Raw genomic sequence first — 23,280 nt, forward strand, 5'->3', positions numbered from 1 at the left:
ATCAAAAGCTTCCTATCCAGCACTAATTCTCTCCAATTTAACTTGGCTTTCCCCTGTCATCCTGAATCCATCAAAGAACAGGCAGAGATATCAGTAAAGACTGTACATAAATAAATGAAATGTTTGTGTCTCCCAGGAAATTGTACCTTTGTTTAAAAATCACTAATGGGGAAGACTATAACCTAATAATATCCTTTTTCAGCAATGTCCATTCCATAAATGTGCTAGGCACATTCAGAACTTAAGGAATACATTTGTTTTTATTTAAAGTGAACTAGTTTGGTCTTGCTTTTTTGTATTTATATTGCTTCATTTTCTGGCATCCAGTATTAAAAGGGAACTATGGAAACTTTTAATATATTGAAATTAAACTGCTAAAACAAGATTTTTACATGGTTTTCAGCCATATTTCCAAACCACAGAGAAATGTTTTTCATATAAAATTCATCATAAATTATCTGTATCAAAGTCTTTAGCCTAAAGGAATCTTCAGATTGCTCAAATTTGAAAGAGTGTTTTCTACAGTTATTCTAGATGGTAAACAATAACCCTGGGCCTTTCACTGATATGTTTAGTAGATATGCTTTGAAGATTTTATCCAAGCCTAGTTTCATTAGATATATGATTTTTTTAACAGGTTTGTTCCATTAAAGGTGGAATTTCACTGTATCTCGTTTTGGTGAAGGTCAGCGACTCATTTACAAAACAAATCTTGATTAAAAAATAAGAAGGAAGATAAGGTTCAATAGTCAGGTAAAGCGTAAAGGAATTTCTTAGGAAGTCATTATAAAACATTTTTCCTTCTGACAAGAGGAAAACATAGAATATGATAATTATCCAAGAAGAATCTCCTATCAGGTTTAAACTATAAAAGTTTAGACCATCAGTTCAAAATGAGGTAAGTGTTCTAGAAAATAATCTATCAGAAATCACAATGACTCTGAACTTCCCTAGCAGTCTAGTGGTTAAGACTTCGCCTTCCACTGCAGGGGCTGTGAGTTTGATCTCTGGTCAGTAAGCTAAGATACCACATGCCTCATGGTCAAAAAAAAAAAAAAAAAACCACCCAAAACATAAAATAGAAGCAATATTGTAACAAATTCAATAAAGACTTTAAAAATGGTCCATATCAAAAAATCTTTAAAAAAAAAGAAAAGGAACCATTATGGTTCAATCAATAGCTGGTACCAGGCCTCCCCCTAAAGCAATATGATTACAAAAAGAGGCCCATATACATATATCGAAATACTACAACTATCAATCAAGCCAATAGATTATTCATTAAAATATGCTCTATCTCTGTACAATGACTAATATACCTTCAAAATGACCTGGAAAGTCAAATTCACCATCTCGGATGCAGATACTTGATGCTCCCACATCAGGAGAATTTGGCCCCCTTTTCCTGCCACCTCCAACACACCCCATACTTTGAAGAACCATATCCGTATGTGGACACTCCAGCCTACATGTCCATAATTTTCCCACATCTACTGCAAATATCCAACCCAAAATGACTCCTTGGATTCAGGGGTACAACTATCTTAAAAAAAAAAAAAAAGAAAAAAATCAACAAACAAGACAACTTACATTAGTTTCAAAAGTATTAGAGCAAATGGACTAGGAATTTAAAAATAAACATAATAAATATGTTAAAGACACATATGAAAACATATTTTCAGGGAAATGAAAATTAAAACCATAATGGGATATTGATGAGGATGCAGAGAAAATGGAACTCTTGTGCGCTGCTGGTAGGAATGTAAACAGGTGCAGCCACTATGGAAAACAGTATGGAAGTTCCTGAAAAATTTAGACATAGAACTACCACATGATCCAGAAATTCTACTTCTGGGAGTTTATCGGAAGAAAATGAAAACACTAACTCAAAGATATATGCACCTATCTGTTCAGTGAACCATTATTTACAACAGCCAAGACATGGAAGCAATCTAGGAGTCAAGCAGTATATGAATAGAATAAAGAAAATATGGTGTATATGTATGTATATAAATATATACACAAAGACATATATATACACATACATACAAACACAATGAAATATTAGTCATAAAAAAGAAGGTAATCTTGCATTTGCAATATGGATGGACTTCGAGGGCAGTATGCTAAGTGAAATAAGTCAGATGGGTAAAGACAAATATCATATGATCTCACTTTTATGTGTAATCTGTTGATTAAAAAAAAAGAAATCTCCGGTTCAGAGATAGAGAGAACAGGCTGGTGGTTGCCAGAAGCAAGGTGTGGAGGGTGGGCAAAATGGGACAGGGGGTCAAAGGTACAAACTTTCAGGTATAAAATAAATAAGTCATGGGGATGTAACATACAGCATGGTAACCACAATTTAAAACACTGTATTGTATATCTGAAAATTTCTAAGAGAGATCTTAAAAGTTTTCATCAGAAGAAAAAAAATTTTTCTAACTATGTATGGTGATAGATGTTAACTAGACCTATTGTGGTGATCATTTTACAATATACAAATATTAAACCATTATGTTATATACCTGAAACTAATAATAATGAAATAAGAACTACAAATCACATAAAAGAATCAATCAGATATACTAGGTTTGAAAAATACAGTTAACTGAAAAATAACATAATAAATGGGACAAACAGTAAAACAGCTCTAAACAAAGAACAAATTAATGAGGAGAAGTGCAGACTGATAAAACTCTTTCAATAGGAGGCAGAAAAAGTCAAAGAACTGAAGCATATATGAGAAACAATAAGAGACAGAAGTAAATCTGACAACATTCTGAAATAATAAATAAAAACGGAGGAAATATTTGGCAATGACATATCAGTTTATTCTGATGACCTCATCCTCTGAGTAGAAAAGATGGGGGAAAAAATTTTTTTAATCTCTCTGAATGAAAATGAGGACTAATAACTGAGTCACCTAATGCAAAGGAGTTGGATGACCAGGGAGGGGAGGGCAATGGTTGAAACCACTTTTTCCATGCAAGAAATTTTCTGTTTTCAGAGGAGAGCTCAGAAAGGCTGAATTACAGAGTAGTAATTCTGAAAGTATTAAGGAGCTGGAAGAGATATGTGAAATGCTGAATCCTGATGAAAATGCCTATCCTTCTCCCATTACTCTGGATTGAAAGCTCAAAGGCTGCACCTAGACCACTAGTGTGCAGAAGTGACAAGGGGCCTCACATGGGCTGAACTGGAAACTGAAATCGGGTGCCTCTGGACTGTTAGGGTCTCCAGGCACCTGGCAAAAGCAAACAGAAACCCTCTCTGGAGGAAAACATTATCCTAGGCCTCAAAGTATTGCTGAAAAATATTTTAAAATATAATGTCTGATACATAATAAAAATTTTAAAATTTTGCAATATGTTTCTCACATAATAAAAACTAATAAGCCAAAAAGGAAATAAGACAACAAGAATGAATACCAGAAACAGCAAACAGTACAAAAAGAACCATAGGGAATCTAGATATTGGATTAAAAGCCCAGATCTTAAAAAAAAAAAACTCTGCTTATTGCTATTTAAGGAATGTAAGAATGATGCATTTGGCATCATGGTAATATTGCTGAAGACCAAAAGAAAAAAGAAAAGGGAAAAAAAACAATCTTAAGAGTTGCAAATGAAATTGACAGATTACCATCAAAGCAACTAAAACTACATTCACTGTCGATTTCTCATCAGAAATAACAGAAGCTACAAAAATACTAGAACAATATTCTTAAAATGTTGAAAGAAAAAATTGTCAACCAAAACTCATATACCAGATGAAAATATTCTTCAAGTATGAACATGAAAATTTCAAACAAAAATTAAGACAATGTGTCACAATCTGACTTGCAGAAAGGAATCAAAGGGTGTTCTTCAGGCAGACAGAAAATAACTCCTGATGGAAGCTTGAAGCTGTAGGAGAGGGTGAAAAACAACAAAACTAACAAACCAAGAAGTCTGAGAATTCTAAGGCTTACAAAATGTGAATCAAAAAGATCTCCTACTTCCTAGCACAGTTTGAAAGAATCATTTGATACTTTCTAAAAATCAGTTCCCTGATGGTGCAGTGGCTGAGACTTCAAGCTCCCAATGCAGGGGGCCGGGGTTCGATCCCTGGTCAGGAAACTAGATCCCACATGCCACAACTAAGGGTTTACGTGCTACCATTAAGACCCAGTGTACCCAGATAAATGAATAAATAAATATTTAAAATAAATAAATATCAATTCAGTTCAAAGCTGAACTTTCAAATAACCCACAGCTCAGCAATACTATGCCTCAGTTTAGAACCAAGCAAAACATCTGGACAATGTACCATGAAACATGTATAAAAATATTCAAGCAGTGTTCTTTCTTAGAGCAAATATCTAGAAAACACCACATTAGTATAGAAATACAACAGAATGTTTTATGCCAGTTAAAATAACTGAACTATAGATAAATGCAACATGAATGAATCTTTAAAATGTATTACTGGGTGAAAAAAAAATAACATAATAGTACATCGGCATGGCACTCTTTTTATAATTGCAAAAATATTTCAAATTAAATAACATTCTATGTCCATAAATGTGAAAAAATTGTTTTTTTTTTTTTAAGAAACAAGGAAATGATAACACAAAATTAGGACAGGGTTCACCTTAGTTAGGTCAGTGGGATGGTTACAAGAGATAAATGAAAATAATTGTCAAAATGTTTATGTTCAAGTTCCTGGGATAGATAGTGGATTGGTGGGTTCTTGATGTTTCTATGAATGAGGGCAAAAAGAGTATATGCAAAAAAAAAAAAAAAAATCAGAAGCTATAGCAGTGGTACAGGCAAAAGATGATATCAGAGGTGTGGGATGTAGTAATGGGGATGGGGAGTTCATTGTTCACTTCAGTTCAGTCACTCAGTCGTGTCTGACTCTTTGCGACCCCATGAACCGCAGCACGCCAGGCCTCCCGGTCCATCACCAACTCCCAGAGTCTACCCAAACCCATGTCCGTTGAGTCGGTGATGTCATCCAACCATCTCATCCTCTGTCGTCCCCTTCTCCTCCTGCCCTCAATCTTTCCCAGCATCAGGGTCTTTTCAAATTAGTCAGCTCTTCCCATCAGGGGCCAAAGTATTGGAGTTTCAGCTTCAACATCAGTCCTTCCAATGAACACCCAGGACTGATCTCCTTTAGGATGGACTGGCTGGATCTCCTTGCAGTCCAAGGGACTCTCAAGAGTCTTCTCCAACACCACAGGTCAAAAGCATCAATTCTTCTGTGCTTTCTTTATAGTCCAACTCTCACATCCATAGATGACTTGGATAGCCTTGACCAGACAGACCTTTGTTGACAAAGTAATGTCTCTGCTTTTTACTATGCTGTCTAGGTTGGTCATAACTTTCCTTCCAAGGAGCAAGCATCGTTTAATTTCATGGCTGCAATCACTATCTACAATGATCTTGGAGCCCAAAAAAATAAAGTCAGCCACTGTTTCCACTGTTTCTCCATCTATTTGCCATGAAGTGATGGGACCGGATGCCATGATCTTAGTTTTCTGAATGTTGAGCTTTAAGCCAACTTTTTCACTCTCCTCCTTCACTTTTATCAAAAGGCTCTTTAGTTCTTCACTTTCTGCCATAAGGGTGGTGTCATCTGCATATCTGAGGTTATTGATATGTCTCCTGGCAATCTTCATTCCAGCTTGTGCTTCCTCCAGCCCAGCATTTCTCATGATGTACTCTGCATATAAGTTAAATAAGCATTGTGACAATATACAGCCTTGACATATTCCTTTTCCTATTTAGAACCAGTCTGTTGTTCCATGTCCAGTTCTTACTATTGCTTCCTGACCTGCATACAGATTTCTCAAGAGGCAGGTCAGGTGGTCTGGTGTTCCCATCTCTTCCACAGTTTATTGTGATCCATACAGTCAAAGGCTTTGGCACAGTCAATAAAGCAGATGTTTTTCTGGAACTCTCTTGCTTTTTTGATGATCCAGCAGATGTTGGCAATTTGATCTCTGGTTCCTCTGCCTTTTCTTTTTTTTTTTTTTTTAGTTCTACCACTTTATTGCTACCAACCCATCTCCCTCCATCCTCGTGCACACATGCTCAGTCATGTAACCCCATGGACTGCAGCCCGCCAGGCTCCTCTGTCCATGGACTTTTCCAGGCAAGAATACTGGAGTGGGTTGCCATTTCCTCCTTCATCCTCTGCCTTTTCTAAAACCAGCTTGAACATATGGAAGTTCACGGTTCACGTACTGTTGAAGCCTGGCTTGGAGAATTTTGAGCATTACTTTACTAGTGGTGAGATGACTGCATCTGTGTGGTAGTTTGAGCATTCTTTGGCATTGCCTTTCTTTGGGATTGGAATGAAAACTGACCTTTTCCAGTCCTGTGGCCACTGTTGACTTTTCCAAATTTGCTGACATATTGAGTGCAGCACTTTCACAGCATCATCTTTTAGAATTTGAAATAGCTCAACTGGAATTCCATCACCTCCACTAGCTTTGTTCGCAGTGATGCTTCCTAAGGCCCACTTGACTTCACATTCCAGGATGTCTGGTTCTAGAGTGAGTGATCACACCATCACGATTATCTGGGTCGTGAAGATCTTTTTTGTACAGTTCTTCTGTGTATACTTGCCACCTCTTCTTAATATGTTCTGCTTCTGTTAGGTCCATACCATTTCTGTCCTTTACTGAGCCCATCTTTGCATGAAATGTTCCCTTGATATCTCTAAATATTCTTGAAGAGATCTCTAGTCTCCCATTCTATTATTTTCCTCTATTTCTTTGCACTGATCACTGAGGAAGGCTTTCTTATCTCTCCATGCTATTCTTTGGAACTCTGCACTCAAATGGGTATATCTTTCCTTTTCTCCTTTGCTTTCACTTCTCTTTTTTTCACAGCTATTTGTAAGGCCTCCTCAGATAGTCATTTTGCTTTTTTGCATTTCTTTTTCTTGGGGATGGTCTTGATTCCTGTACAATGTCATAAACCTCAGTCCACAGTTCATCAGGCACTCTGTCTATCAGATCTAGTCCCTTAAATCTATTTCTCACTTCCACTGTATAATCATAAGGGATTTGATTAAGGTCATACCTGAATGGTCTAGTGGATTTCCCCACTTTCTCAATTTAAGTCTGAATTTGGCAATTCGGAGTTCATGACCTGAGCCACAGTCAGCTCCCGGTCTTATTTTTGCCGACTGTACAGAGCTTCTCCATCTCTGGCTGCAAAGAATATAATCAATCTGATTTCGGTGTTGGCCATCTGGTGATGTCATGTGTAAAGTCTTCTCTTGTGTCACTGGAAGAGGGTGTTTGCTATGACCAGTGCGTTCTCTTGGCAAAACCCTATTAGCCTTTGCCCTGCTTCATTCTATACTCCAAGGCCAAATTTGCCTGTTACTCCAGGTGTTTCTTGACTTCCTACTTTCACATTCCAGTCCCCTATAATGAAAAGGACATCTTTTTTGGTTGTTAGTTCTAAAAGTCTTGTAGGTCTTCATAAAACCTCAACTTCAGCTTCTTCAGCGTTACCGGAGTTCATAGACCTTGAAGGCTATTCAAGAGGCAGAAATGAAAGAACTTGGTAACTGACTGAACGCTGGGGCTGACGGAGGAGGAAGACTTATAATGACTCTCAGTTTCAGGTTTAAGGACTGGATGGAGAGCAGGACTACTTAAGAAGCAGAACAAGTTTACACTGCACTGCAAGGAATTTAGTAGTGAACACTGTAGTCAGCACCTTTATATCCAGTGCAACTGTCCCCATGATGAGGCAACAAGGGTTGAGGGTGAGAATTTAACTAACCTCTGCCCTAAAGGCATAAATCCTTTGTTCCAGCTAAAAACAATAAAACAAAACAAAACACCTAACACTTACACACACTGGCCCAAATGTACATTTCTGGAGGGAGACTCCAGTACTTCTGCTTGGTGTTGAAAGAAAACTGGCTCTCTCTGCCTACCTAGGCTTGACCGGAAACATTTAGTAGCTGCTAGCAAGCATTTTCTGAAGCAGAAGGATAAACGTGATAGAAGAGGTGGGCAAAGCCAAGACCACTATAAAGAAATGCAGCCAGGGCCCTGAGGCAACCACGATCCAGGGCTGGCCTGTCTCTGGCTCCTCTGTTATATGAGCCTGTGCTCCGGTTACCAGAAAAGCCCATCTGAGTAAGCTTCCTACGGCTTACAGCTGAAGACGTGGAACTATTACAGGGGCTGGAAACAGAAAGAAGGTTAATAAACCACAAACTCTAAATCAGCTCAACTGAAGAAGAGTAAGGAAGGCTTCCGATCCTTCACGCTGGGAATTTGGATATCCTTGTTATCAAAGAAAAAAAAAAAATGTTGTTTAAAGCACCACCCTTTTGTACCTTTGGACCAGACCATGTAACTACAGTACTGTAACTGTGGTACCGAGATCTCACAGAGGAAAAACTGAGGCTCACAGGATGTTTCGGCTAGTTCCTCACAGCTTAAATCCTACAAACAGAAGTTTATAATATTATTCTTTTCATTCTACAATGTTTTTAATTGTCACATGTGAAGTATTTTAAATCCTAAGTTTCAAAAAAACTAATTCCTAAGAAAGTATATACACTTAATGGAGAAAGTTTTAGATCCTGTTTGCTCCATATGTTTGTTTTAAGGTCTCAAAATTTATTATAATAATCAGAAATAACGTGACCAAAACTTTCACTATGAGTTTGGAGGTGAGGGAATTTAATAACTAAGTAATTGGTACATGCAAATTTTAACACTGAGAAATTATGCAATGAAAAAGTCTGAAAAGATCAATTAAAACAACATGAATTCTACATATCAAAGGAACTCTCCAGCCTAAGTAACACAGTGGCCATTCTATAAAGAGACTACTCCTTTTTGAACTATTTAACAATAAAATGGGATTCCCTAATAGATCAGTTGGTAAAGAATCCGCCTGCAATGCAGAAGACCCTGGTTCGATTCCTGGGTCAGGAAGATCCACTGGAGAAGGGACAGGCTACCCACTCCAGTATTTTGGGCTTCCGTTGTGGCTCAGTTGGTAAAGAATCCACCTGCAATGTGGGAGGCCTGGGTTTGATCTCTGGGTTGGGAAGATCCCCTGGGGAAGGGGAAGGCTACCCACTCCAGTATTCTGGTCTGGAGAATTCCATGAACTGTATGGTCCATGGGGTTGCAAAGAGTCGGACACAACTGAGTGACTTTCACTCACAACAACAGAATGTCCTGATTTTTCAAAAATAAAATTTTGAAAGCCAGACCTTTTCTTTTTGTTTTGGTACAAGAAAGCCAATTTCAAGTTTCCAGAGCGCTAACTCAGTAACTTGTACCATATAAAGATTTCAAGATTAGTAAAGATTTGATGATTTACTCTGATGCCCACGCCCATGCATCAGACATGAGAATTACCAAAGTCACCACTGTCATACTGTTATTCCTCACTCTTCTTAACTCATTCATCTCCTCTCATTTTTCCCAGTTCTCTTCAGTGTGCCCTCTACTGATCTGTCTTCATCTGATTCACCGTCTGTTGTTTTCCTTTGTCTCTTTCTGTGTGTGTCCAGCTTTCTCCTCCTGTGTCCTAGGACACCTCTGTGCCTCTGCCCTTACCTTTGGTCTCCCCATTCTCCCTCTGCTATCTCTTCATTCTCCCTTCTCCTCTAATCTTTAGCCATAGTAGTTAACTTATTTGATATAATTACAGAATCAAAGTTTATACTCTCCGCCTTGTCATTTTTAAGTTGTAAGATGGTTTTTATTCCAATACTTTGGCCATCTGATGCGAAGAGCTGACTCATTTGAAAAGACCCTGATGCTGGGAAAGATTTGAGGGCAGGAGGAGAAGGGGACCACAGAGGATGAGATGGTTGGATGGCATCACCGACTCAATGGACATGAGTTTGGGTAAACTCCAGCAGTTGGTGATGGATAGGGAGGCCTGGTGTGCCGCAGTTCATGGAGTCATAAAGAGTCGGACATGACTGAGGGATTGAACTGACTGACTGACTGATGGTTTTTATTTCCGACTTTAAAAATACTGTTTCTTACATTGTGTTGCATGGCCCTGAATTGATGCACTCAGCAAGTCAGTGTCATGATAAGGTACTGTTTACTCACCACAGAGCAACAGTTTTTACTAAGGTTTTTGGATCAGAAGAAGCATTCCTTAGACAGTATAAAACTAAACTACTGAATTCACTCATCTAAACTGCTTTAAGAAAATGGCACTAGAATTCTGGGACTCATGTTTTAAGAATTCAAATTTCTTTTTAAAAAATTGTTATTAAATGGATGGAATATCTAATGTGATAACATCTTTAAAATTGTTGTGAATTTAGTGACTGCCTCTGTGTGACCTGGCCTTGACACCTGAATGGCTTTACCATTATAAAGTTTAACTAAACAGCATTCTACAAATACCTAAACTTGTTTTTCTACAGAGAAAAAAATCAAGGCGAGAGAATGAACCCATCCAAATCAGATAGCTGACAGTATAGCAGGAATCAGCAACTAAATCCTTAGTTCCCAGAAAATAACCTCAGTGCTTCCATCATTTATGATTTATTTTTTATTCTTTATCATACATTCTCCATAAATACAAATATAACAACTCATTTCTGTTTTACTTTGGGTTATCTTTAGTCTTCTTCTATTGTTTGAAGGTTTAGAGCACAATGTTCTACATTAAAAGAAACTTAAAATAGAATCCTAAACATAAATAAAAAGAAAGCAAGATACTATATAGTCCAAGGGCAACTGTTATTTCATCATAAAGAAAAATTAGCTTAGATGTCAGATAGAGAGCCTCATAATCAAATGTAAAACTTAGCTATATTTCACTGGATATAGAACATCAATATTAATGTATCTATGCTCTTACCAAACAATGTGTCTCAAGTGTTCTGACTCTCCCTAACGTTACAGAGGTTACTATGTGACATGCCACAGGACACTAAGTCATTCTGGCATTCAAGCAGTCTTCAGAAGGGACTTATACTAATTCATTTCCCTATTAACTGTGTCTCTGAATTGACAACCCCTGGCAAGGCAGTGCGAAAGAAGGAAGATTAGGAGAGAAATATTCTTAAGATGGAGTAAGCAAGGGAGGTACTAGCCTGTCATACGCAGCAATCATGAAGTTGAGAAGGAGGCTGATGGACTGCTCCACGCTGATCTGGTGAGTGGAAGGAAGGCGCTTGTTCAGCTGGTAGTAGATGGATGAGATGACGGTCTCGAGGCGGGACACACTGATCTCAGTGCTATGGTCCAGTGTATTAAGGCCATTGTCTCGGAAGGCTTCAATCATGTTCCAGATATCAACAAGATGGACTAGAACACAAAGAGAAGCTGTCAACAACTCAACAGTTTTAATTTATCAGAAAGCTGTAAGAACTTTGTATTTATTTACATTTACTAGAACAGTGAAGGGTAGGGCTTCCCTGGTGCCTCAGCGCCAATGCGGGAGACATGGGGTGGATCCTTGGTCCCGGAGGATACCACATGCTGTGGAGCAACTAAACCAGTGCACCACAGCTACTGAATGTGTACTCTAGAGCCCAGGAGTCCCAACTATGAACCCACATGCTACCATTACTGAAGCCCATGCGCCCTAGGGCCCATGTTCCGCAAAAAGAGAAGCCACCGCAATGAGAAGCCCTTGCACTACAACTAGGGAGTAACCCCTACTCCCTGCAACTAGAGAAAGCCCACGCAGCAATGAGGACCCAACACTGCCATAAATAAATAAATATTTTTTAAAATGAATAGTGAAGAGTGGCAGAATATGTCACCCCAAAATATGTCACTTTGGCCTATGGATTAGTTTGAGCTAAAGACACTTGAAAAACAGCAGATGCCAAAAAGGACACTCTGACCTCCCCCTTTCTTCCCCAAAGGAGGAATAAAAAGTCCCATGTGAACAATGCCCTCCCTATTTCAGGAGGAAAGAAACATCCTCTTCACCAGAGACAGTGAATTGAGTGTGAGAGAAATCTGTACCTACTTCATTAAAACGACTCTTGTCTGGAGTCTCTCAATATTTTACTTTTCCACAACTGCTACTCTTCGTTCAACTCAGTGTATAAGCACTCAGTCCTACTCACTTCTTTTTTGCCTCCCCTTTGCTGCTTCAAAAATACACAATGCAAAAGGTAACAGAACCTCAAAAAGACAGTCACAAACTTTGTGGGAGACAGTAACACAATCCTCTTAGCAAGTGACAGAATAAACATATAAAAAGATAAGAACAGTCATAGACAAAGTTTACAACCAATAAAGTAGGCATAATTGACACCATATGAAGTCTTGCCCCAATGATCAGAAAATATGCTTTACTTTCAAGAACAAAAAGAATACACATAAAAATTGACCTTGAAAAAATATTGACCTTACCCTGAGTCATAAAGCTAATCTCAATAAATGTTAAAGGATTAAAGTCATATAAACATTGTTCTCTGGCTAAAATGAAATTAAGTCAGAAATCATTATCAAAAGGAAACTTTTAAAATAAACCTTATCTTTGGAAATGAAGAAACATACTACTAGGAACTTCCTTAATCTGATTAAGGATAGCTACAAAAAACTGCAGCAAACATATTACTTAATAGTAAAATGTTGATACTGGGAATGAGATAAAAACGCCCACTATCATCCTTCCTATTGTATTTCAGATCCTAAACCATATAAATATGCAGTAATTATCAGTACAAACATTGGAAATAAAGAAATGTAACCATTCAAATGACAAAATTATATCCATTAAAAATCATAAAGACTCTATATATTTATCACTAAAATTACTATGTGAGTCTAGAATGACTGCTAGATACAAATCAAGATATGAAAATCACTGAATTTCCACGTACCAGTTAATGAAATGAACTTTTTAAAGTTCATTGAAATGAATTTTTAAAATTCATTTTAAATGAAATTTTTAAAACCTATAATAGTATTACAAATCATCAAGAATTTAGGAATAATTCCAATAAAGGATGTTCACCATCTCTACCAAAATACCTATAAATATACCTAGCAGAAATTGAAAATCTAAATAAATGGAGGGATATACCACGTTCATAGAATGAAATCTCAACACTGGAAATACAGCAATTCTCTCCAACTTGATCAACAGATTCAATGCAATCCCAAGAAAATCCCAAGTGCTATATATTAAAAGGATGAATTTTACTATATGTAAATTAAATTTTTAATTTTATAATTAAAATTATGTTTTGAGTATAAATTAACAGATTCTAAAATTTGTGTGAAAATAAATGTAAAAAGGAGTATGTCTCTATAGAACAAAGTAGGGAGACTTGTTCTACCTGATATCCAGAACACACTATAAAGCTATAGCAATGAGGATTGGTACAAGGATAGACAAATAGACCAATAGAACACAAGAGTCCAAAAGCAGATCCTCTCATATATGGACACAGCTATCAACATTCTGGTACATTTCTCCTAATGAATATGAGAAAAAGATTTTTTAGTAATGGAGAAAACAGATGGTCTCTTCAATAAACAGTGTAGGGTCAACTGAACATACATATGGAAAAAATTTGATTCCTACTTATACTCTCTACCCACAAAAAAATTTCAGGTGGATTAAAGAATCATATGTGACAACATAAAACTTCTAAAACCATGCATCTTTATATTACTAATGCCATTAGCCTGGCTCAGCCCACACACACAGACTACTGTGTTCCAAGAATTATAGGAAGAATTATAAAACTGGTAGTTGCCCTAGGACAGTGGTTTTCAAACTTTCTGACAACCCACAAAAATGTATTTTAATCAAAACACACATATACACACACTTCTAGATATATAAAAAACATGTTCCAAAAAATACCTTACTACATAAGCTATATTCTAGTTTTTTGTCCTTCTTTCTCTCCATTACATGCTTTAAATTCTGGCTACAGTCCACCAAAACGGTTTCAGGAACCATTAACAGGTCATAACCCATAATTTGAAAAACAATGCTTTGGGAAATCAGAGAAGAAACATGACTTCAATCTAGGATGGCATGGTAAACTCTTCAAAAGAGAATTTTAAGCTAGAATTTCTGAGTAGGACTTAAAGCAGTGTAGAAGTATTTAGATATAAAGTGATTTATAATAAATGACAAAACCTAGACTAAAACAGATTCTCCCACTCTAAGGCTAATGATCTTTAGATTACACAAAATAGTTTTTCCTTAATACACACACAAACACATATATGAGAAAAGTACAATAATTCTAAATTAGTTCTCTGTACACAAATTAAGAAGAATTTTATATGCCTGTGTATATACATATACACATACATATATTTATTTCATAAGTAGCAATTGTGGAAGCAACTGCTTATAGAAAGGGCTGATTTATGTTATAATAAGTTTAATCAAGAAAGTTAATTTTTATTATACCTTTATCAAAATATTAGCTTTTCTTTCCTTCCAGAAACTGATAAATTGTATTAATTTTATATAGAACTTTTCACTAAAAACAGTGACAAGGAGAAATCAATTCGCCCATTTAAAGAATTAGTTAATCTCAAAGCTAGTTAGCTTACTGAGTTTCTTAAATATTTCGAGGGACACCCAGAATAAATCAAGAAGTTCTTTCTACTATGAAGCTTACATTCTGATAAACATGACAAAAAATAATTCAATTAACATTACAATATGACTAGAAGACAGTAAAATCTTTTATACTATCAAGAGCTCAATCCAGCTATCATAGAAATGAGTAGAAATGACTTACGGTTGCATCGCTTTTGTACAAATCGTAATTTGCAAGCTGTTCTGTAAGTTGATAGTCGTATGACATCAAAATTCTGAGCACCTGAAAAAGGGCAAATAAAAAACCTTCAATTAGATTTACCATTTAATTTCCAGACACTGGGGAAGTGATTCTATTCTATTGTGTTGGCACAGGCTATATAACATGTCAACTAGACATTCTTTGGCTAAAACACAAGGTGGAGAAGAACGGTTAAGAAACACTTCTGTGTGCCCACTCCATGCCAAGCACGACGCCAGCACTTTTGCCTACATCAGTCTGTCTGCTAGTCTAGGAAAACTCTGAGGGGAGGATCACTCATGATTTGAGTGAATGAATTACATATTCTGCAAAGTGAAAATCAGTGGTAGAGTAGGAAAGACCTCAGCCTAGAGCCAGGAAAGCTAAATTCCAGCCCCAGTCTAACCACCAACCATGGACCGTGACCGTGCCCATGTTACGTCCCTTCTTCTCGGCCTCACTGGCCTCACTGATGAGGCCAGTGAAAAATCAGGGAACTGGACCAGCTTATCTCTAAGGTCCCCTTCCATGTCCAAGGCAGCCTGTGTTTTTCAAGAAAGGGCCATGACAGTATTTCCAGACCACTGTATTTATGTGCTTCTAGCACACTACCCCTCCCTAGCAGGAGCTAAAGATTATTTCCCGCCACCTGCATGTGAGGACATTGTGACTGCCTCAACAAAGAGAGTGTGGCAGAGGAACACTGCCTGATTTCTGAAGATGGGTGATAAGCCTGGGACAGCCTGCCCCTGCTCTCCCTCTCTGAGGATGCCTGGAACCTGGACATCATTGTTGTAAAGAAGCCCAAACTAGCTGGATGTGGAGAGACCACACAGAGATGCTGGTAGGCAGAGGAACTGAGTCCATCAGCTTGAAGTCAGCAGCAACTGCCAAACATGTAAGTGAGCAAGTCAAATGACCCAGCGTTGAGTCTGAGCCTTCCAACAGAGGCCTCAGACTTCATGCAGCAAAGTCAAGACATCAGCACTGGACATGTTCTGTTTTCAGACCCAAAAAAAGATGTAAAACGAACGGATGTTCGGGGATAAGTGATATATAGCCATAGTAACTAGAACAAAGCCTAAATTACATGAGGCTATAAATCAAACTTTGTTTTCATTTCAAAATTTGCTGTAAAAGTCTCGTTGAACATTAAGCCCACTTCAGGGAAGTCTGACTTCCAATGTGAGTTTCTTTTTTATTTCATCCATACTGCCTTTGTAAGATCTGGCAGCAACTTTTGACACAATAGATGGAAAGGGAACTGTCATAAATTACCTTCTTCTACCAATATTTACAGTCATCTCTCATTTCTGCTCATTCCACAGTGCAGGGGGGAAAAAAAGAAAAAGGAAAGGATTTTTCCAGATTTTTGGTGAACATACCTATTGACCAAAAATTGAAGCAAAGATTTCTTTTAATCTCACTTCAATCAACCTTTACCTTGATGTCACGATCAAAATTATTTTCTTCATCACCTGGCTCTCACAAAATTTCTATCCTTCTATACATACACTATTCAGTCCTATTTTTTAATACACCAGGTATTTTGAAATAGAATTCACCCATTTTAAGTATTCAATTTAGTTGTACAACCATCACCACAGTCAGTTTTTAGAAATTTTTCATTATTTCAAAAAGAAACCTCTTCCCCTTATGAGTCACTCTGCTTATTTCTTAATTGGGTTGTTTATCTTTCAACATTGAGTTGTAACAGTCCTTTATATGTTGTAGATAAGAGTCCCTTATGAAATATATGACTTGCAAATTTTTCCTCCCATTCTGTGAGTAGTCATTTCACTTTCTTAGTTATATCCAGTAGAGCACAAAAGTTTTTAACTTTGATTAATCCACTATATCTATTCATTCTTTAGTCACTTGTGCTTTTGGTGTCATACCTGAGAAGGCTTTGCCTAATCTAAGTTCATGAAGATTTATATTAATACCTATACTATTATTTAATTATTACCTACATTAAATTATTACCTAATAATACCTATACTATTATTAAAATGGTTTTTTCTAACAATTTTACAGTTTAGCTCTTATGTTTAGGTCTATGACATATTTTCAGGGCTTTGCTGGCAGCTCAGCTGGTAAAGAATCCGCCTGCAGGGCAGGAGACACCAGTTCAATTCCTAGGTCAGGAAGGTCCCCTGGAGAAGGGATAAGCTACCCACTCCAGGATTCCTAGGCTTCCCTGGTAGCTCAGATGGTAAAGAATTCACCTGCAATGCACGAGACCCTGGTTCAATTCCTGGGTCGGGAAGATCCCCTGGAGGAGGGCATGGCGACCCACTCTAGTATTCTTGCCTGGAGAATCCCCATGGACAGAGGAGCCTGGCGGAGCCTTGCAAAGAATCGGACACAACAGAGCGACTAAGCACGTGACATATTTTTAGTTAATTTACTATGTGGCATGAGGCAGTGGTTCAAATTCATTCTTTCACATATAGATACCCACAATTCCCACCACTATTGGTTCAAAAGACTATTCTTTCTTCATTAAACGGTCATGGAATCCTTGTGAAAAATCAAGCAACCACAGGTGTATGGGTTTAATTCTGAACTTTCAATTCTATCCCATTGATGATATGTCTATCCTTATGCTATGATATGTCCTTATGATCATATCCTTACGATGTATCTATCCTTATACCAGTACCACACAATCTGGATTATTATGGCTTTTGTACAATAGTTCTCAAATTCAGAAGTGTGAGTCTTCAAAATGTGTTCTTCTCTTTAGAAATTATTTTGGCTATTCTGGGTCCCTTGAATTTCCATATGAATTTTAGGATCAGTCATATCCCTTTCTGTAAAGAAGCCAGTTTTTTATGAGATCTGCAGTGAGTTTATGGATCCATTTAGGGAATATTTCCATCTTAATGATAAATCTTCTGATCCTTTAACACAGGTTATCTTTCCATTTATTTAGTACTTTCTTAATTTCCTTCAATAATACTTGGTAGTTTTCAAAGTTTTACACTTCTATGTTGAAGTTATTCAGTCTGATTTTCTTCCACTCATTTAGTTTCTATGTTACTGCGCTTGTGCTGTGCTTAATCACTCAGTCATGTCCGACTCTTTGCAACCCTATGGACTGTACTCCGCCAGGCTCCTCTGTCCATGGGGATTCTCCAGGCAAGAATACTGGAGTGGCTCACCACGCCCTCCTTCAGGGGATCTTCCCAACCCAGGGATCGAACCCATGTCTCCCTCATTGCAGGTAGATTCTTTACCATCTGAGCCACCAGGGAAGCCCAGGAATCCTGGAATGTATAGACTATCCCTTCTCCAGGGAATCTTCCCAACCCAAGAATCGAACCAGGGTCTCCTGCATTGCAGGCGGATTCTTTACCAGCTGAGCTACCAGGGAAGCCCTTCTATGTTACTACCTCAGCCTAAATATTTTAAGTTGGAACCATTAAACATTAATTATTCAAAACCAAACCAATGATTTTAAGAAAGAATGCTGACAAATGTCCAAGGGCATTTAAGAAATAAACCATCATTAAATCACTGTAATTTTAACTACAGTGTAAATTTACAAAAATTTACAGTGTAAATTTAATTACAGCTAATTTTAATGACTAAACATATATTTCTATGAGAAACACTGACAAAAAGGATGTTAACAGCTAGGAAAGGAAAGTTCCATCCCCAGCTGATCAAACAAAAGGTTACTAATCTAACTGATCAGACTTTTGCAAGGCATTTATTGGGCCATGTTTGCTAGTGGAGAAGTAACTACAGTTAAAAAAAAAAAAAAAGTCAGTGTATCTGGTATAACTCACTCTCTTCAAACTCTTTCTCTAGTGCAGTTAGGATCAGATTAGTCACCACAAAAGATGAAATAAAGCAGATACCATGCAAGTCCAAAGCTAACTAGTTTCAGAAAACAGACGACTCCAAGTGCTTCAGTTTGCCAGAAATCACTATGTTAGTTTCAGGAACCAGTCAAGAGTCAAGTATCACTCTGCTTTCCTTTGCCAGTCTGATCCTTAAAAACATACATCACTCTAAATGCAATAGGGGGAAATGTACAAACAGTAGTGGGGCTTCCCTGGGGGATCAGATGGTAAAGAATCTGCCTGCAATGTAGGAGACCTGGGTTCAATCCCTGGGTTGGGAAGATCCCCTGGAGAAGGGAATGGCTACCCACTCCAGTATTCTTGCCTGGAGAATTCCATGAACAGAGGAGCCTGGAAGGCTACAGTTCACAGGGTCCCAAAGAGTCAGACATGACTGAGCAACTAACGCTTTCACTTCACTTCATAGATAGCAGTGACTATTACAGAATTCAGAAATTCTAAGAATTTCTGGCCAGACTATCATTTCTTAAAAAATCTAACAGCAGTCCAAATCCAAAAATAATGTCTAAAGGGATTCCCCAGGTAAGAACACTGGAGTGGGTTGTCATTTCCATTTCCAGGGCATCTTCCCGACCCAAGGATCGAACCCTGGTCTCCTGCATGCAAGTGGTCTCTTTAGACTGAGCCACCAGGGAAGTCCTATCAATAACCTTAGAACTTCACTAAAATCTTACTATACTAATATTCAACAAATCAGGTACTCTAGCCTCCCATATACTTCCCTTCTTCTAGAGCAGTCCAATCTTCCCTAATCTATATAAGAAGAATCCACATCCACTAAGTATAGCCTTTGCTTTTTTAATACTTCCCCTATGTAGAGTGAAAGTGAAAGTCACTCAATCGTGTTCAACTCTTTGCGACCCCATGGCCTATACAGTCCATGGAATTCTCCGGACCAGAATACTGGAGCAGGTAGCCTTTCCCTTCTCCAGGGGATCTTCCCAATCCAGGGATCGAACCCAGGTCTCCCACATTGCAGGCAGATTCTTTACCAGCTGAGCCACAAGGGAAGCCCAAGAATACTGGAGTGGGTAGCCTATCCCTTCTCCAGTGGAATCTTCCCAACCCACGAGTCAAACCAGGGTCTCCTGCATTAAATTCCTGATCAGAAAATATGTTAGCTTGGCAAATACAAAATAGAAAAACCCCGAGTGAAGAAGTTTAAATGATTAGAATATTACTTTGGAAATTCTGAACTAGAAAGGATTCTGTTCAGTTCAGTCACCCAGTCATGTCTGACTCTTTGAGACCCCATGGGCTGCAGCACGCCAGGCTTCCCTGTCCATCACCAACTCCTGGAGGTTGCTCAAACTCATGTCCATCGAGTCAGTGATGCCATCCAATGATGCAGACCTGGGTCGTCCCCTTCTCCTCCTGCCCTCAATCCTTCCCAGCATCAGGTCTTTTCCAATGAGTCAGTGTTTCGCATCAGATGGCCAAAGTATTGGAGTTTCAGCTTTAGCATTAGTCCCTCCAAAGAATATTCAGGACTGATTTCCTTTAGGATGGACTGGTTGGATCTCCTTGCTGTCCAGGGGACTCTCAAGAGTCTTCTCCAACACCACAGTTCAACAGCATCAATTCTTCAGTGCTCAGCTTTCTTTATAGTCAAATTTTCATATCCATATCCATACATGACTACTGGAAAAATCATAGTTTTGACTAGATAGACCTTTATTGGCAATGTAAATCTCTGCTTTTTAATATGCTATCTACATTGGTCATAGCTTTTCTTCCAAGGAGCAAACATCTTTTAATTTCATGGCTGCAGTCACCATCTGCAGTGATTTTGGAGCCCAAAAAAATAAAATCTGTCACTGGTTCCACTGTTTGCCCATCTATTTGCCATGAAGTGATGGGACCAGATATCATGATCTTAGAAAGGATTACTCTTCATTATTATTCATTTCAAGAATATTTCATTATAAGAAATACAATAAAATGTCATTTTAATATTATACTAATGTCAGACAATGTTTGAAGTTCATCAAGAAATGGTACAGAGAGTCCTAACTAAATATCCAGGCAGAATTCTGGCCCCAGTTAGAAAGCCCAGTGAAAAGTCCTAGACAGACAGGAAACCAATCGGACATTGGATACCCAAGAGGCAGAGGAGAAAGATAGGGAAAGGACAGAAAGGATTAACCCTTCTTTGCACATTATGGCTCTACTTATATTAATGAGAAATGGATATGGATGTTCTGTAGTATAATCAAATCCCAAGGAAAGCAAACAGTCAAATGGAAGGGTTTTATCTGTCTGTATCAGAAGCCTACATCAAAATCTCCACAGGAGGAAGCTGGAATCTTCATTCCTAAAAAATAAAATGTTAGTTCAGAGCAACACAGGATTCTCTAACTCAATTTAAAGGTCTGCCTCATGCATCTCTCAAATTTTATCTCACACTCAACTCCAATCAGTCTGGACTACATGTAATTACCCAAACATGCCAGGGCCTCTCACCTCTGGGCCTCCATAGGCGATAATGTCCCAGCCCTTCCTTCACCACATATGGGGCTGACTCAGCCAGGACATCACTTCCCCCCAGATTTCTTCCTGGACACCACTGGCTTCCCTCAACATGGCTCCCATTTCCAGGAAAACAAGATCCAAGAAGATAGAGACCATGTTACCGTGGTACTATTCATTACGACATGCCCCAAAGTAAGGCATAACAAAACTAACTAAGGCACCTAACTGCTGGTCAGGAGGTCAAACCAGTCCATCCTAAAAGAAATCAATCCTGAACATTCATTGGAAAGACTGATGCTGAAGCTCCAATACTCTGGCCACCCAATGCAGAGAGCCAACTCACTGGAAAAGACCCTAATGCTGGGGGAGAAGGGGACAACAGAGGATGAGATGGTTAGATGGCATCACCAACTCGATGGACATGAGCTTGAGCAGTCTCCAGGAGATGGTGAAGGACAGGGAAGCCTGGCATGCTGCAGTCCATGGGGTCACAAAGAGTCAGATACAACTGAGTAACTAAACAACAACTAAATATTTACTGAATGAATAAACTACTAAAAATTAGGAAGTTCTGAAATGCCTGGTATAAAAGACTCTGATCTGTTTTTTTCCGAAAAATATAAAGTCAAGTCAAAAGGTTATGTAACTGTACACACTAGCAAGGAAAGAGTGATGGAGGGAGATGATTAAAGTAGTGGAGCAGTCAACTCCTTTTCCTGTATAAACATGTTGATGCTTTTAGCCCTCTTCAAGTAGGGCCAAGCATTCTAAAGGTGTTTCAGGAGGCCATAGGATGTGGTGGAGGTGCTCAGTAGACCAATGAGAGGCATGAAGAAATAAATTTACTTTGCTGAGAAAGGAATCTAACTAAGGAGATGAGGAACAGGGAAGGAGAAAGAAGAGGAGAGATTATAAATCTAATAAATGTATAGTAACATTTCAGAGCTATCCAAAATTTTTACAAGTACTTCTAATTAAGAAAAAAAATATTTTTCAAAAAAAATATTAGTCTGAATAAGCAACAATTATGAACATGAATGACTTCCTCATTTTTTTCTTGGCAGTCCAATTAGAAACCCTAGGGACCAAAGATGAAGCCAGAGGTCCCAGAAGAGAGGAAGGTACAAACAAAATCAAGATCACTGAAGGGTGACTCTCACAGTTGGTGAATGAGGGGAAAAAGTTTTAAAATCCCACAAAGGGAAATGGTAGAGACACATGGCTGATTCCACCAAGATTTAATTTTTTTAAAAATAATGGCAAGCAAGGAAAGTGATAACCAAATAGGCTGCATAAAACAAAAATGGATTATACAGAATAAAAATAAAGTTTAATTTGTGGACTTCAAAAAACACAAGAAGTAGGATCTATTTCATAAAGGAGGTACTCTAAAGCATTCTAATATTCTTACATTACTTTGAACAAAGTTATAAACATTGATAGGATTTGGACTTCTTTAACTGATGTTAAAATTTCTGGAGTAACCACAAAAAGAACAGAAAAAGAACATACAACTCACAATTAAGTAGAGGAAAAAAAGTAGAATGGGAAGGAAGGAAGCTCAATTCATCTAAGAAAAGCCAAGGAAAGAGGGAAAAAACAAAACACAACAGAGAAACAACAAAATTGAAGCACAAAATATAATGGAAGAAAAATGAAACATATCAGTATTCATAACAGCATTCATAACAAAAAAATTTAAAGAATAAAAATAAATATACTGTACTAGGCATGCTAACCAAAAGAAAGCTGGTATAGCTATATTAATATACAACAAATCAGACCTCAAAGCAAAGAAACATTACTATAAAAAGTGTACCTATTTAATAATAAAAATTCAATTTTCTAGGTAGACAGAACATTTTAGTATATATGCATCTAAGAACAAAAGCTTCAAAACACTGACAGTACTACAGGGGGAGATTTTAAGTCCATGATCAATGCAGAGATTTTCAACATCTTCCAGTAATTAAGATCAAGCAGTCAAATGAGTAAGGATAAAAAGACTTTAATAAAATATAACAAGCTTGATTGAGATAATAGAGAAATCATGTATATTATTTTCAAGCATTCAGGGAATATTCAGAAAAACAAATAACATAAAATATCAAGAAACACAAAGATTCTAAAATCAAGCTAAATATTCTTGTAATTAAAA

General features: G+C 37.7%; 1 protein-coding gene across 6 annotated transcripts in view; it reads right to left on the reverse strand.

Annotated features, from left to right (window-relative positions):
- The window catches only part of DTNB (dystrobrevin beta), a 233,980-nt gene that overhangs the window by 179,457 nt on the left and 31,243 nt on the right, over positions 1-23,280 (reverse strand). For 5 of the 6 annotated variants that reach the window (XM_061154961.1, XM_061154958.1, XM_061154960.1 and 2 more), the window contains exons 3-4: positions 14,737-14,817; positions 11,098-11,311 (exon numbers count right to left, since the gene is read on the reverse strand). In XM_061154961.1, the coding sequence (XP_061010944.1) occupies positions 11,098-11,311; positions 14,737-14,817 (295 nt within the window). Of the gene's footprint in view, positions 1-11,097; positions 11,312-14,736; positions 14,818-23,280 lie in introns of those variants that run through there. The other variant, XM_061154963.1, reaches the window with a different exon arrangement.

This window comes from Dama dama, chromosome 11 (genome assembly GCF_033118175.1).
Source record: "Dama dama isolate Ldn47 chromosome 11, ASM3311817v1, whole genome shotgun sequence".
Taxonomy (NCBI): Eukaryota; Metazoa; Chordata; class Mammalia; order Artiodactyla; family Cervidae; genus Dama; species Dama dama.